General features: G+C 40.7%; 1 protein-coding gene across 2 annotated transcripts; it reads left to right on the top strand.

Annotated features, from left to right (window-relative positions):
- The first annotated feature begins 769 nt into the window (after window positions 1-769).
- trnt1 (tRNA nucleotidyl transferase 1) lies at window positions 770-10,826 on the top strand. Of its 2 annotated transcripts, none has more exons than XM_020703096.2 (7): window positions 770-1,119; window positions 1,837-2,030; window positions 6,532-6,670; window positions 6,740-6,866; window positions 6,945-7,138; window positions 8,182-8,435; window positions 9,537-10,826. In XM_020703096.2, exons 2-7 carry the CDS (start codon window positions 1,953-1,955, stop codon window positions 9,780-9,782), a joined length of 1,038 nt encoding a protein of 345 aa, XP_020558755.1. In that variant the 5' UTR covers window positions 770-1,119; window positions 1,837-1,952; the 3' UTR covers window positions 9,783-10,826. The 2 variants fall into 2 exon arrangements, with proteins under 2 accessions (XP_020558755.1, XP_004068650.1); XM_004068602.4 differs by having other exon boundaries at window positions 770-1,100.
- The last annotated feature ends 3,399 nt before the right edge of the window (window positions 10,827-14,225 follow it).

The raw sequence follows: 14,225 nt of genomic DNA on the forward strand, positions 1-14,225 counted from the left end.
TAACATGGGAGTAAGTGGAAAAAAATGTAAGTAAAATCATTTATTTTCATTTTATGATTTTCATTATCATTTTCACAGACAACATTTTATAACTGATTAAAGTACCAGAATTTGAAGTTGGAAAAATACCAGAAATAGTTACTGAGGGTCAAATGTGTGCTGAACACATCTGTATACTTCAATTTGTTTACAGTACATATGAATAATTTATACACAATAAGACTGTCTTATCTATCTATAAAATAAATACTCTTTGGACAAATATCTTCTTCTGTGTATTTTATAAGCTGTTAGCTGCTGTTGGATGAATGGTGAAATATTCAGAGGAGTCAGTGCCTCACCAACCATCAACCTCACCACACGTCACTGGTCCATCTCATAAAAAAGAACAATTACACGTTGATAATCTCTTATTGTTTTTATGCAAATGGAACATTCATAAATCCAAAGTTACAAATCACACCCCTCATTTTTCTGTCTTTATCAATGAGTTTGAACACAATAAGAAATTCTGACAATAAGAAAGCCATTAAAACAATCGATCTGTGTGTCAGTTTCAATGTTTTTCTGTCAAATGTAATAATAACCCCCTGGTTTGTTCCTTTCTTGTTGCTGTTTTGCATTTTTGTGTATTGAATTGTTACATTTAATAAGGTTTGCAAAATAAAATTAAATAAACTTTTTTTTCCCCTTCCATCGGTCTGGTCTTTTTTTGGTCGCTTGTTTCCTGAGCTGTCCTCCCGTCCACAGGGTGGCGCTAACAAGCCCGTCGATACCAACCTGAAACTGAAAACAAGAAGGCGAAAACACCGCCGTTTCTCAGCATTGACTGGCGCGGTCGCTAACGTACCTTTAAACGACACGTGTTGGGTTTGTTTTTATTGTGAGATAGAGGCGAACGCAAAAATAGTAACGGTAGTAGCAGGTAGCGCATGATTCTGTTGGGAGCTTGATGTGTGTGTCCGTGTTTGTTTGTGTGTAGATGTGGGGTTGTGTGATTTCTCGGTTTAGCCGTATTTCTGCCAGAAACCTTTTCACGATGCGCCTGAAGACCACCGAGTTCCAGTCGTTGTTCACGGAGGGGCTGAAGGGACTCGCAGGTGACGCTCGTTTTATGATGTAATGACACCTCCACACATTCAAATGCAAACAACTTTATTTATACCACCAGAGGGACGAATGCGTTCCAAATGCAGACAGTAGTGGATGGAAACCATTTAAAAAAACATTAAGGTCAATGAGTCCGGCCCTTTACTGCAGGTGTGCCGGTGGCTGAGAGGCGGAGTCTGTGACGTCAACATGGTCATTCGCAGGCTTACCTGTTCTGAGAATCCCAGAATTTTACGATTGCGCTCACACAATTCACCATGAAGTGTTGATGGAGAAAAAACATCTAGACCTGTTTTTATTTAGATGATTTTCTAAAACTAGATCTGCATCTACAGTAACACAAGTGAACGGCTGATCCAGCTGAGAATATACTGAAGCTCAGGGGGGGGGGGATACTTTAAAGCAGCGGTCCCCCCACTTAATGTCTGACAGTATTTGTATTAAGTGTCTTTTAGATCAAATCAAACACAACAACAAGAAATAATCATAGAAAGTGTTTGTTTTACAGAAAGAAAGAGTCTATTTGCACGTAATTTTCCAAATAGGTGTGACCAGTGCTGATCTTTTTCCTTGGCTGCAGGACCCAGAGGAAGGTTATCATAATCATCATTAAATATAATAAACATGAATCCACTGAATTTCCAACTTTGTTGTCTTTCATTTTACAGGATGCTAATGAGGGTCTGTTCCAGTGCTAAAGACGATGCTTTTCTCTGATCTTTTCAGGGTTGTTTGAGAAACACCAGTATGAGCTGCGGATCGCTGGGGGAGCAGTGCGTGATCTACTATCTGGAAAGCGACCAGAAGATGTCGATTTTGCCACAACAGCAACTCCAGAGCAGATGAAGAGTCTGTTTCAAGCAGCAGGGATCAGGATGATCAACAACAAAGGAGAGAAGCACGGCACCATTACAGCACGAGTAAGACTTCAGGAGGTGTGATCAGAATGGGAGCACCGCCCGTTCTAGTTCTAGTCACTAGCTTTCATTCATAAAAATACTGCCAGTTTAGTCGTGCTTAAGTCATTGATAAAAAACAGCTTTTACTGTCGACCTGCACTCACTATCCACTTTATTAGGTCATATTAGCTAGTACCGGGTTGGACCCCCTTTAGCCTTCAGAACGGCCTCAATCCTTGGTGGCAGAAATTCAACAAGGTTCTGGAAACATTCCTCAGAGAGTTTGGTCCATATTGACAGATAGCATCATGCAGTTGTTGCAGATCTGTCGGCTGCACATCTATGATGTGATTTTGCGTGATATCGACACAGTGGATGTTGTCATCACGAGAAAACTGTCAACAACAACAACCAATAGGAAGAGAATGCTGCTAATGAATGAATTAGCTTCTGTGTTTATGGCCACAGCTGCTGTGTTGTAGCTCTTGAAGAGATTCTTTGGAGCACATCTTTAGAGCTGCTGTGTCCTTTAAGACAGTGGTCTCCAACCCCCGGGTCACTGACCGATACCGGTCCGTGGGCCACCTGGTACCGGACCACAGATGGAAAATAAAATAAATACGACTAGATTTCTGATCCTGAAGGAAGTTTTACTATGAAAAAACTCCCGGGTCAATTTCCCGGGACTTAAAGCGGCTTCTTTGCTAAGTTAGTGGCCCAAAGTTAACTAAAGCCAAACAGTCCAACTTATTTGGAAAGTTTTATTTGGGGAGAGAAGAGTCAGTGAGGAAACCGAAGAAGAGCTTTTGACTTCACAGAAAAATGAAGTTGTTGTTTACAGACAAAACCAGGAGTTCTCCTCCAAATACGGATTTATTGAGGCAGTTGTTTCCACGCACCAGAAGCTGCTCTGTGTGAAAATAATATGCAACGACTGACGTTTGAAGGTTTCACACACACAGATAATAAAGACGCAGACACGCTGGATTCAGGTTTATTATTAGATTCAGAAAACGTCAGTTTTTTATTTTGCTTTATGTATCTGTCACTCCCTAAAAGTCGGAGGCGGCTGAAGTTAATGTTCGGTTGTTAGCCTCCACTTTGACGTTAAAAAATTCCTGTGATGAAAATCTTCATCACAAAGTTTAGGTTTAAACCGGAGGAGACGAGAGAAAAGTTTGGTTTCTACAGCAGACGTGTTTGGAGCTGAGAAAGGGAAGCTCTTCCATCCTCTGCCTTAGGATTCACACTCGTTCCATAGACGGATGTCAAGAGGAAGTGTAAGAAGCTGCTAGGCTCCTATGGAGTCCTATACAGTTCATAATTAAATAAATAAATATTTAATTAAATAAATAAATATGACCTCATGCAAATACACAATCAACCAATAAATCTCTCATAAATATATAAAAAGATCATGAAATTGTGAAAAACCTGCACACTGATTTTAAATTAGCCATCATATTATTCAATGTATTTCATTTTGCTTTAAAAACCTGTTCATTATTTTAAAACAGCATTTTAAAATATTAATTTTTAATCATGTTGAATATTATTACAATTCTGTCTTTTTTCAGAAGCTCGTATTTCAAAATCAATATTTTCCAAAGTAGCTTTGTTTTTATTTCATGTTGCTGTTTTTCACAATGGCTTATTTATTTCATGAAGAGCCTTTTCAGGAGAATGACTCTGTCTGTCAATCAGTGAAAGTGGGCGGGATCTAAACGCTCATTGGCTCATCCATGGAAATCGACTCATATTGCTCGATACCCGCTCAGCGGTGTGCCAGTCAGAGAGATGACATATTTCAGTGATATCTGCACGGCTTTGCTGACATTAGAGATCAAATAGAGAAAAACAATCTGTCTGCTGCAAAAGATGCAAACATGGACGACTCTGTTTTTGTAGTTTGAGGGTTTGTGTGGACCAAACCACAGAGAAGCTCCGGTCGTCCACGTCTCGAAGTCCCTGGTTCAAACACTCCTCATTCTTACGCCATTCACTCAGAGCTCACATCGTGCCTGATGTCGGCTCGCAGGAGGTGAGCTGGCGGAGCGACAGTCAGACCAGGCAGCTGCGCAAAGCGGGACAAGCCTGCTCGGGCCTCCTGAACCTTATGATATTTTCTATTTTCATTGAGACAATGATTATAATCAGGTCCTCTGATTTTATTTTTCCCTCTGAGGGAAAATGTTGAACCTTTCCTGCGATGACGTTTCTGACATCTAAACACTCTCCATGTGCATTGTGCATCCATGCATTGTTACTGAGATAAGCACAAGCAACCGCTCCATGTGGCTATCAGGCTAAAAACATTAGCTGATAGCCCCTCCCACACGCGGCATGGTGCATTCATGGAACTCCAGGTCATAGAAGCTTAGTGGAACTCCAACAACCACTTAGCCTAACTCAAGCCACTACTAGATGTTCATGAGAAGATGAAAATTTCCGAACCGACCACAAAATCACCCGAATTATGCAAACTCGCCCAAAGCCACTTTTATCCCCAAATTTAGAACCAAAACTGCCCAATTTCTTGTAACACTGTGGATGTGTTGAGGTGCATACTCCCCCTAGTGTTGAAGAGTGTGCCTTGCGCCGTTTGGTGAAGCATCTTCGATCGATGTAGTCAGGGTGCTGCTGCTCATGTCTGAGTAAAGGAGTAGCCAATCACAAAAGTGTCTCCACCTTGTCTAGTTTGATTGACAGACAGAGTCATTCTCCTGAAAAAGCTCTTCATGAAATAAATAAGCCATTGTGAAAAAACAGCAACATGAAATAAAAACAAAGCTACTTTGGAAAATATTGATTTTGAAATACGAGCTTCTGAAAAAAGATAGAATTATAATAATATTCAACATGATTAAAAATGAATATTTTAAAATGTTGTTTTAAAATAATGAACAGGTTTTTAAAGCAAAATGAAATATATTGAATAATACAATGGCTAATTTAAAATCAGTGTGCAGCTTTTTCACCATTTCATGATCTTTTTATATATTTATGAGAGATTTATTGGTTTATTGTGTATTTGCATGAGGTCATATTTATTTATTTAATTAAATATTTATTTATTTAATTATGAACAGTATAGGACTCCATAGGTTCCGCCCTAATGAGTGTCTGACAGTTTGCATTTCTGTTTGAATTGTGACACGCATAAAGCGCAATGCTTTGCAAATGACACCAGAGGGCGCTGTTTTACGATTTCATTCGAATTCTGACACAAAAACGGCATTTTACAAAACAAAAGATTTGAATTGACTTAAAAATGAATTTCAAGCAACTCATGCATATAAATGTCATTTTTAAGATTGTAAATTGCAAAATGCATTGTCATTTGAATTATGACGTCAGAAGCCATAAAAGTTTAAAATGCAAATTATTTAGTTTTTATTTAATATTTTCATATTTCCATTGTCATTTTGAATTATAAATTTTAATATTTTCAAAATGTATCTTCATATTCCAAGCCTGAATTGCAAATTGAATTGTCACTAGAGATTTGCATATAACTTCCATAGGTGATGGACTGTGTACAGTGACGTGGGAGACTGAAGCAATTCTAAATAATCACTGCATTTTCTGACGGTTAAGACGATTTAGGGCTTTCAACACCAAAAACAATCTGCATTTGTTGAAGGGAAAACCTCCGTCTCCTCCCGGACTCTTTGGAACTTCAGGAAATAGTCTGGACGAAGCGATTGGTTGGAGAGGATCTGCCGCTGCTCCAACAATGTTTCTGTTGGGAACCTGTCTGTTCTTCAATCCAGACAGGTTCCTTTTGTATTGTTAAGGTTCTAGAATTTGTTCCTGATGACAGGGATTTGATTCATACTGTAAAGTCAGCACTGAGAATAGCATCACTGAATGAATGTATGTGAAGTATTTGAACCCTTTCTGGTTTTGTAGGTTTGTCAATTTAAAAAGAAACTGACAGTCTGTCATCCTGATGGTTGATTCATTTGAACAGTGAGACGGGAAATCAAGAAATCCGCTTAATAAAAAGGGGTACACATTTATTGTTATTGGCAGCAACAGTTGCTATGGTAACCCCCAGCTTCTTGCTTATGGTTTTGTGGTCCATTGCGGTCTGGCGCAGGTCTACAGTCTTCTCCCTTAAATCGACTGAAAGCTCTTTCCATGTTGGAGAGTTTAGAGTCTAATGGACTGATCCTCATTCAAATGAAGCCACCATTCCAATGACAGACTGTCAATTATAAACCTACAAAATCAGAAAGGGATTAAGTACGTATTCTCTCCACTCTATTACAAAACTCCAGTGAGAAAAGTTTGTCATCTTGAACTTTGTCGATTGTTTTGTCTGCCCTTGAACAATGAGAGGCTTTTAGTTTCAAACTATTCTTAAAAAGGTATCACAATGTTTTAGAAACTTGAGGGTTTAGTGCTGCAACTATTGTAAAAACTGCCTAAAACACGTTGATCCGTTCTGACGATGAGCAGCGTTAGCTGATCGGAATCTTTGGCTGAAGTTTCACATCTAATCCTCTCCTCCATGCAGCTGCACAATGAAAACTTTGAGGTAACCACGCTGCGGGTGGATGTTCAGACAGATGGTCGGCATGCAGAGGTGGAGTTTACCATGGACTGGCAGAAGGACGCAGAACGCAGAGACCTCACCATCAACTCCATGTTTTTAGGTAGCCACCGCTTTGTCAGGTGTGTAGTTTGCAGGAGATCACTGTCTTATGCCCCTCCTCTCTTTACAGGGCTTGATGGAACCTTATATGACTATTTTAAAGGATATGAAGACCTGCAGAACCATAGAGTGCGCTTTGTTGGAAGTCCTGAGCAAAGAATTCAGGAGGACTTCCTGCGAATACTCCGTTATTTCAGGTTCACCTGGGGAAGAAGGAAGTTCTACTTTTTCTGTGGTCTGTGGCAAACTTTTGCCTCCTTTGTGATTTTCTGCAGGTTTTATGGCAGAGTGGCTTTAAAACCCGATGAGCACGAGCCGGAGACTCTGGCTGCCATCAAGGAACACGGCCAGGGACTGGCGTTCATATCCGGAGAGAGAATCTGGGTGGAGCTGAAGAAAATAGTGGTCGGTAATCATGCTGCTCATCTGCTGGAGTTGATTTATAAGATGGAGCTGGCACAATACATAGGTGAGAAAAAAGCGTGTAACCCTTGTGCTATCCTAGGCATTGGGAGTTGGGTCATCTAGACCCACTAGACAGTGTTCTGAACCTTTTTTCTTCAATGATTTGTGATCTTCACTGGTGTCCATGGATTACATGAAATCTTTCCACCTTTATCCACCTTTGTCATGGTAGGGAGAACACGTCAATATAAGGGTGGGGTCATCTAAGATAGCACAAGGGTTAAATTGACAGACTTTGACTTCACAGAAGAACCCAACAGTTGGAGGTTCTGAAAATGTGGCTCACAAAACGGGCGTGAACTATTAGCAGAATTACTACAGACTTGTTTAACTCTTCAACATCAGCGCCTAAAACATGTTCTTTGAACTACCGTAAGTAACTCTTCACATGGTCAACAGGAAGCGGCTGATTCTGACGCGGAGAAAACAACGCAACACATGACTAAAGAAAAGTGTTTGCATATCAGTGCAAAGCCGCTTAACTCCACTTCAGAGTCTGCTGGAATTTCGTTAATTACTGTGGTTCAAAGAACTGCAGTGGTTTGATGATGATCAGGTGGGCCACCACGGCAAACTGTTCATTTTCACTAGAAACATTTATCATCACCAAGTTTTCAGCTCCGTGTTCATCATCAAAAGAGCTCCACAAAGCCGATAGCTTTGTGGAGCTCTTCAAATAAAAATGCGCTGGATCTCTCAACTCCTTCTGTGTCTTTCATTGGGAGGGCGAGAAAAACCTTTGACGGTAGCTCCTCCCACACGCGGTGGGGGCGTCAGGTTTATAAACACACTTTTGGACAAGCGTCCAGCAGCGACCTCGACCCGTTAAAACATCTCAGTTCTGTTCAAGGTGTTCAGACGCCTGACATCTATCCCAGACATTTGAATTCTCTTAACCCATAAAAAGCCGTGGTGACATCAGAAACGGATTCTGTGGTGCACCTGGTTGGTGGTAAAATACACATCATTTTATCTGTAGGAAAAAGTGGGTCTGGGTTCGTATGGGTTAAGGTAGACTTGTGTGTCTGTGTATTCCCGTTCTGTCAGGTTTGCCACCAGGAGGCGATGTTGAGGGTATGAAAGTAGTCTGGCAGAACTCCCAACACCTCTCGCCTAAACCAATCACTGTCCTGGCTGCTCTCCTCCGCTGCCCAGAGGAAGTGGAAAAGATGGACATCCGGCTGAAGATGTCCAGAGAAGAGAAGAGTCTAGGCTTGTTCCTCGTCAAACACAGACGCGACCTCTGTAGGCGGGAAAAGCAGCCGGACGCCCTCAGACCTTTCACAGACTTCATCATTGATGTGAGTCTCTGTATTTGTCACTCCTCACAGAACACCCCTCCCTTTACCTTTTCTTGTCCATTGAAGGATTCTGGCTATGTGAAGCTATATTAGGGATTTGGGATAAAAGATTTAGTTTGTTGTGATGAACATGAGTGGATCACAAATAACATTCTTCCACTCATTGGTGTGAAACCACCTCCCCTTTCTTGCATTGAACACCTGCACTATCTCTTCATAGGCTTTAGAACAATCCAATAATCCAGATGACTGTTTCCCCTTTTACCAAGTGAAGGTGGTAGAGTCCATAAGCTAGAAATGGTACATTATTTATGCTAAGCTACAACAAAAAAATAAATAAATACAGGGACATTTGCATGAACCATTCCCCAATTCAGAGAGTTTCTAAAGAACTTGATGAAAACATGTGCTGTTATATTTATTTAGAATATCTGAGAATTATGCCTTTATTCCTTACCTGCCTTTTATATGATCTATCTTTAACATTTTTTATCTAAAAAGTACAAACATTTTGCCATCCGAATAACCATTCTGGTTCTAATACTTGATTTTTTTTCTCACATCTTCACGAAAATCCTCATTTATTTCATGATAGTCTTTTGTAGTTCAGTTATTTAAGTTAAAAACTGACCAATCAGATGCCTCAATAAAAGCATGTGGTGCCCGTTGGACCCTTCACAGATTCCCCTGATCCGCTTTCACTGGGAGGGGGGAGGCCTTCCAACCAAATCACTCCTGATTAGTGGGAGGGGTTGCCATAGAAATGTTGACTCAGAGCGACTCGGACCAATCACATTCTACCGTAATTAGGTTAGAGCTGTAAGAGAATACTTTTCTATGGATGACGTCACACTCGCTCAGTCCAGTTCTGGGATACAGTCAACGGTTTACATTCATCCACCCACCTGAAAACAATGGCGTAAGAATGACCATAAATATGCTCCTAAATACAGTATATAGATCATTCTGTTCACTTTTTCAGTAAAAGGAGACCAGATCCCCAGCAGGACTTGACAGCAGTTTTCTCTGACCTTTACCTACATCAGAATCATTCTGCAGGTGTGTTGTATTGCATGAACTTGTTGTTCTTCATCTCCTCAGAGCCGGGACCCAGACTGTCAGAGTAAAGTGTGTGAACTGTTAAAGTATCAAGGGGAGGACAAGCTCCTGTCAGAGCTGAGCTGCTGGTCCAATCCTCGCTTTCCCCTCAGCGGCCACGACCTCAGAAAGATCGGTATCACCTCAGGAAAGGAAATCGGCACCACCTTACAGACGCTGCGTGACATCTGGAAGAAAAGTCACTACAAGATGGACAAAGATGAACTCCTGTCCCACGTGAAGCTTTGAGCTGGTCGGACGCATGAATCATCTAAAGCTGTGTTCGCTTCTGTACGGACAGTACCAGTTAAAGCTGTGCTGGATTCATGTCAGCGAAGTAAACAGATATTTACCAAAAAGGCTGTTTTGCTATTTCTGTTTTCATAATTGTATTTAGTTTAAATATAAAACAAACAAAAATATAAATATCTGAGTTTACTAATATATCAATATTTTGGTTTAAATATATTTTTAGTTTAAATACATTCTGTTATAACTGTGCAGTTTATTAAAAGGCTCAGAATGCTCTGTCCAAACTGCTGAACTTTAGAGCAGACAAGAGAGCATCATGGGAGTTTGTGTTCAGTAAAATATTCCATCTTAATGAAAAGATGTTTGTTTTTTGTTCTTTTAATGTACCAATGACATTTTTAAGCTGCACAGTGGTGTAGTGTTTGGCACTCGTCTCACAGTGAGAAGACCCTGGTTCAAATCCTGGCTGGGTCCTTTCTGTGTGGAGTTTGCATGTTTTTGCATGTGCATGTGTGGGTTTCCTTCCACAGTCTAGAAGCCTGCTTCCCAGGTTGGTTGACGTCTCTTGGTCTGAGTGGGATTGATTGACCCTGTGACAGACTGGTGACCTCTGTCTCCTACTTCCCCAGTTTTGCTCAGCAGTGGGTGGGATAGGCCCCAGCAACCTTGTGACTCTGAAGGGGATCTGAAAATGCATGACATTTCATTACAGGTGTATTTAAAGTTAGACTCTAGTTTTTGTGACGAGGGTTTTTAAGGACACATTTGGTTCACTTTAAGTGAACCAGAGTTAGTTTTCCCGATAATCCAGAACAAATGTTCAGTCGGAAAAAACCCAAGTGGAATCGCTCTCTGACCCTTCTTTGGAGGTGGATTAGTTCGTTTCCAATCAGACTGAGCTTCCAGTTCGCTCTGAGTATGATCTGTGTTCGGAGCGGAACAACTTATGGGATGTTAACGGAGGACTGATGAGACACAGCAACTCATTTAAATGTGGTGAGATGAATGCAGGTTTATTAAAACAACTTTTAATGTGATCCACATTGCTGCTCGTTTCTGTTCCCGACAATCTATGTCATAAACACTTAACAGCGTACCTTCATGCCTGACATCCCCTCAGCTTCCCTTCGCCTTACCAATGAGCAGTAAAAAGAGATGTACCCCACTTTCATACAGACCTTCAAAATTGGTTAAATATAAAGTTTGAATCAGTGAACTTTCCCGGTAATGCACAGACTTCCATTATTCTTTCTCTCGTTGCTTTGCCCCTCCCTCATATTTCCAGACCAATGACTTAAGAGATCTGTAGTCACACGCTTTTGTTTACAAGCTTTGGTTCAAAACAGAAATCTCCAGTAGAAGGCAGTCTGAATACAGAGCAAACACAGGGTTCAGGACTCGATCTGGACCAAGTTTGGCGGACTCTGTCCGGACTAACAGACTTTTCCAGCCTGAATACGCCCTAAAACTCAGGAACACATGGTTCATGCCATGAAATGAGTAGTTTTCAGTCAAGTAAACCTCACAGGAGGTGCACAGCATTAGACTGTAACTGAAAAGTGTAATTCTGCTGCTGATTTTTCTTCTGTTTCACCTTCAAAACTCCTCAGACCAAATAGAAAATATGGCTTAGGATGAATGTCAACAGTATTAACGGCATCACGGTCTCAGTTTAATAAAAGTCTAACAGAATCATTTTAAGGGAAAGTGTGTATTCTGCATTGACTGTCGCATTTCTTCAAAAGCAAAGTACTAATTAAAAAAAACAAAACTGGTGTTTTTTCTGGTCCAATGATTTTGGAAGTTTAATTTAAAAACATTTAAGGCCAGTAGCAGTTAGTAAGTAACCTCCACACCTGTTGTGGAAGAAGGAACTTGGAAAAGTTATTAAGCACTGCAATAAAAAAAATGATCTATTAGTGCCATAACTTCTTTATCTCTTTTTATTGAGTCTTGTACTTTACTGCTGTAGATATTTAGAATCAACTCGTGTGTACTGTGTTTTGGTTTAAGTTCCCCCCAAAAAGGAAGATTTTCAGCTCGTCACAAATGATCAAATCATAATTTTTGGGTTTTCACCAGGAAGAAAAGGTTTGGGATGCGTAATCAGCAATGGCAATACGTTACAGTCGTGGAGCAGAAAGTGCAGAATTTGACTCGCAGATGCAGCAGAGCAGCAGCAATATTGGGCAAGAGCCAGGACAAAGACAAAGACACAAAGCAGTGGAGAAAGGGTTCAAAAAAAGAAAAATGAAAGGCAGAAAGAGAGGGAAAAAAGGTAAAGGTGCATGTCTAAAGTTTGAAAGGTGTCTGTATATATGACCTGTTTTGTGTCGTCTCATTGCAGAGGCACCCATGCCTGCCTTTACCTTGGGCCCCAAAGGGAGGGGTCAAAACAGCCCTGCACCGCAAAGTATCTCAAATATCCCGTGTTTTTTTCTTTGCCCAGGAAACGACTGACAAACCGATGGGTGACTCAACCGCCTGGGAGCCCTGAAGCACAGAAACCACAGGAATACCTGACATTCCTGCAGGGAGTAGGTCAGTTTCCATTTATGTACACACACACACACGGGAATGCACAGAATTCTGCAAATCACACACAAACAGGGCCATGTAGAGATATGTGTGCTTATGTCTACACTTTTCCTTGCATATAAAGCTTTAAAACTAAACGGACAGAAAAACTAGCTTTGAAACACGTAATAACCAAACAACATGAAAGTCAAATATTTACATTAAAAAAACATGACGAGGAAACAAAAACAATAGTAGCAACACAAAAATGCACCACAAAAGAATCTCCACTAACAAAACTGCACATTTTTAAATCCTAGACGCCAACAAAAGCATCAAACATATCAGTGAAGCTTGAAAAAACTGAACTCCACTCTGAAAGGAGCCGCCAAAAATCTCTTGAAAAAACTGAAACAACAACAACTGAAACAACCCAACCACCGGTACCTGATTTCTTGTCCCATTCAGCCAACCCACAAAAAAATCCCCTTTTTTGGCCAAATATTTCAGACCATACATAAAACAACTGAGATAAAACTCCCCCTAACCCCTGAAACAATTTACGAATCCTTAAAAATGGACTCACTTCACACTGAGATAAATTACACTCATTGCTGTGAATCAGGAAAAAGATAAAACCTTCATCCAATCCGTTCCATAAATCCACACCACAAATTGATTTTCTTTTTTGTTGTACGAATGCACTGCTTTTTGAAGTTCAGCCGTTTTCTTAAATCGTAACTCCCATCTCTGCCCTTGAACATGTGTTGTGTGTTTGCTGGAAGTAAGTTATGTCTTTAAACATAATGATTGTAACAAGTTTCACTAGTTCCCATAATGTTAATAAATCCGACTTTAAAAACACTGCATTCGTATGTGTCCCATAATCAACACCATGAATTATTCGAATGGCTTTTTTATGTAAGATGTACAACGACTGGAAATTTGTTTTCTAAGTATTTCCCCAAACTTGTATGGTGTGCTGTAAATATGTTAGTGTTGTCGATGAATATATTGGTGGACGTGCTTTGTGAGTGAGTGTGTGATTTGTTTTTCCCCAACACTGCTTTGCCTTTAGCAAGTTTAGCTCTGACTTGCTTTATTTGTGGCCTTCAGCTTATTTTGGGGTCCATAATTACCGACTATAGGGCGCACTTAAAAGTCTTAAATTTTCACCAAAATGTATGGTGCGCCAGATAGTGCGGTGCGCCTTATGTGTTGTTGTGTGACTTCTGTGAGAGGACGTAGGAGAGGACAGCATGAGAACGGTAAGGACGTCAAAGAAGACACACACCCCCCTAATAGTACCATAGTGCAGGGATGTGCATTATTCAGAAGAACATTGTTTTAGTAACCCTAAACATGTCACCTGCAAAGAGACATGCTAATAAAGCACAGTTTAAACTGCAAGCTATCAGCTACGCTGAGGAACATGGGAACCTAGCAGCTGCGAGAGAATTCAACATTAATTTATGGTTCAAGCCAGGTTGCCCGAGTTGGAAGACCGAGTTGAGTGATGGCTTAACAATCAGAGAACAGCCAGGAGAAGCGCCTCTACAGCCACCATTCGACTGACAACAGTAACGCTTGCAGTGGAAATTAAAATCGAACATTTTCATGGAGGTCCGTCTTGGTGCTTTCGTTTTATGAAACGCCGTCATCTTTCCATCCGTGCAACGACTACAGTGGTGCATCAGCAACTTCCATAGGATTTCAACGAAAAGCTGTCCATCTCCCGCTCCTTTTACTAAGTTTTAGTCTTTTAGTGAGACTGGGAGGCAGCGCCGGGCGAGTTACGCCACAGTTTGTGAATGGATTGTAGACGCTTAACCCTAACCCACGACAAAGGAGGATTTCATGTAATCCATGGACACCAGTGAAGATCACAAATCATTGAAGAAAAAAGGTTCAGAGCACTGTCTA

Source organism: Oryzias latipes, chromosome 5 (genome assembly GCF_002234675.1).
Source record: "Oryzias latipes chromosome 5, ASM223467v1".
Taxonomy (NCBI): Eukaryota; Metazoa; Chordata; class Actinopteri; order Beloniformes; family Adrianichthyidae; genus Oryzias; species Oryzias latipes.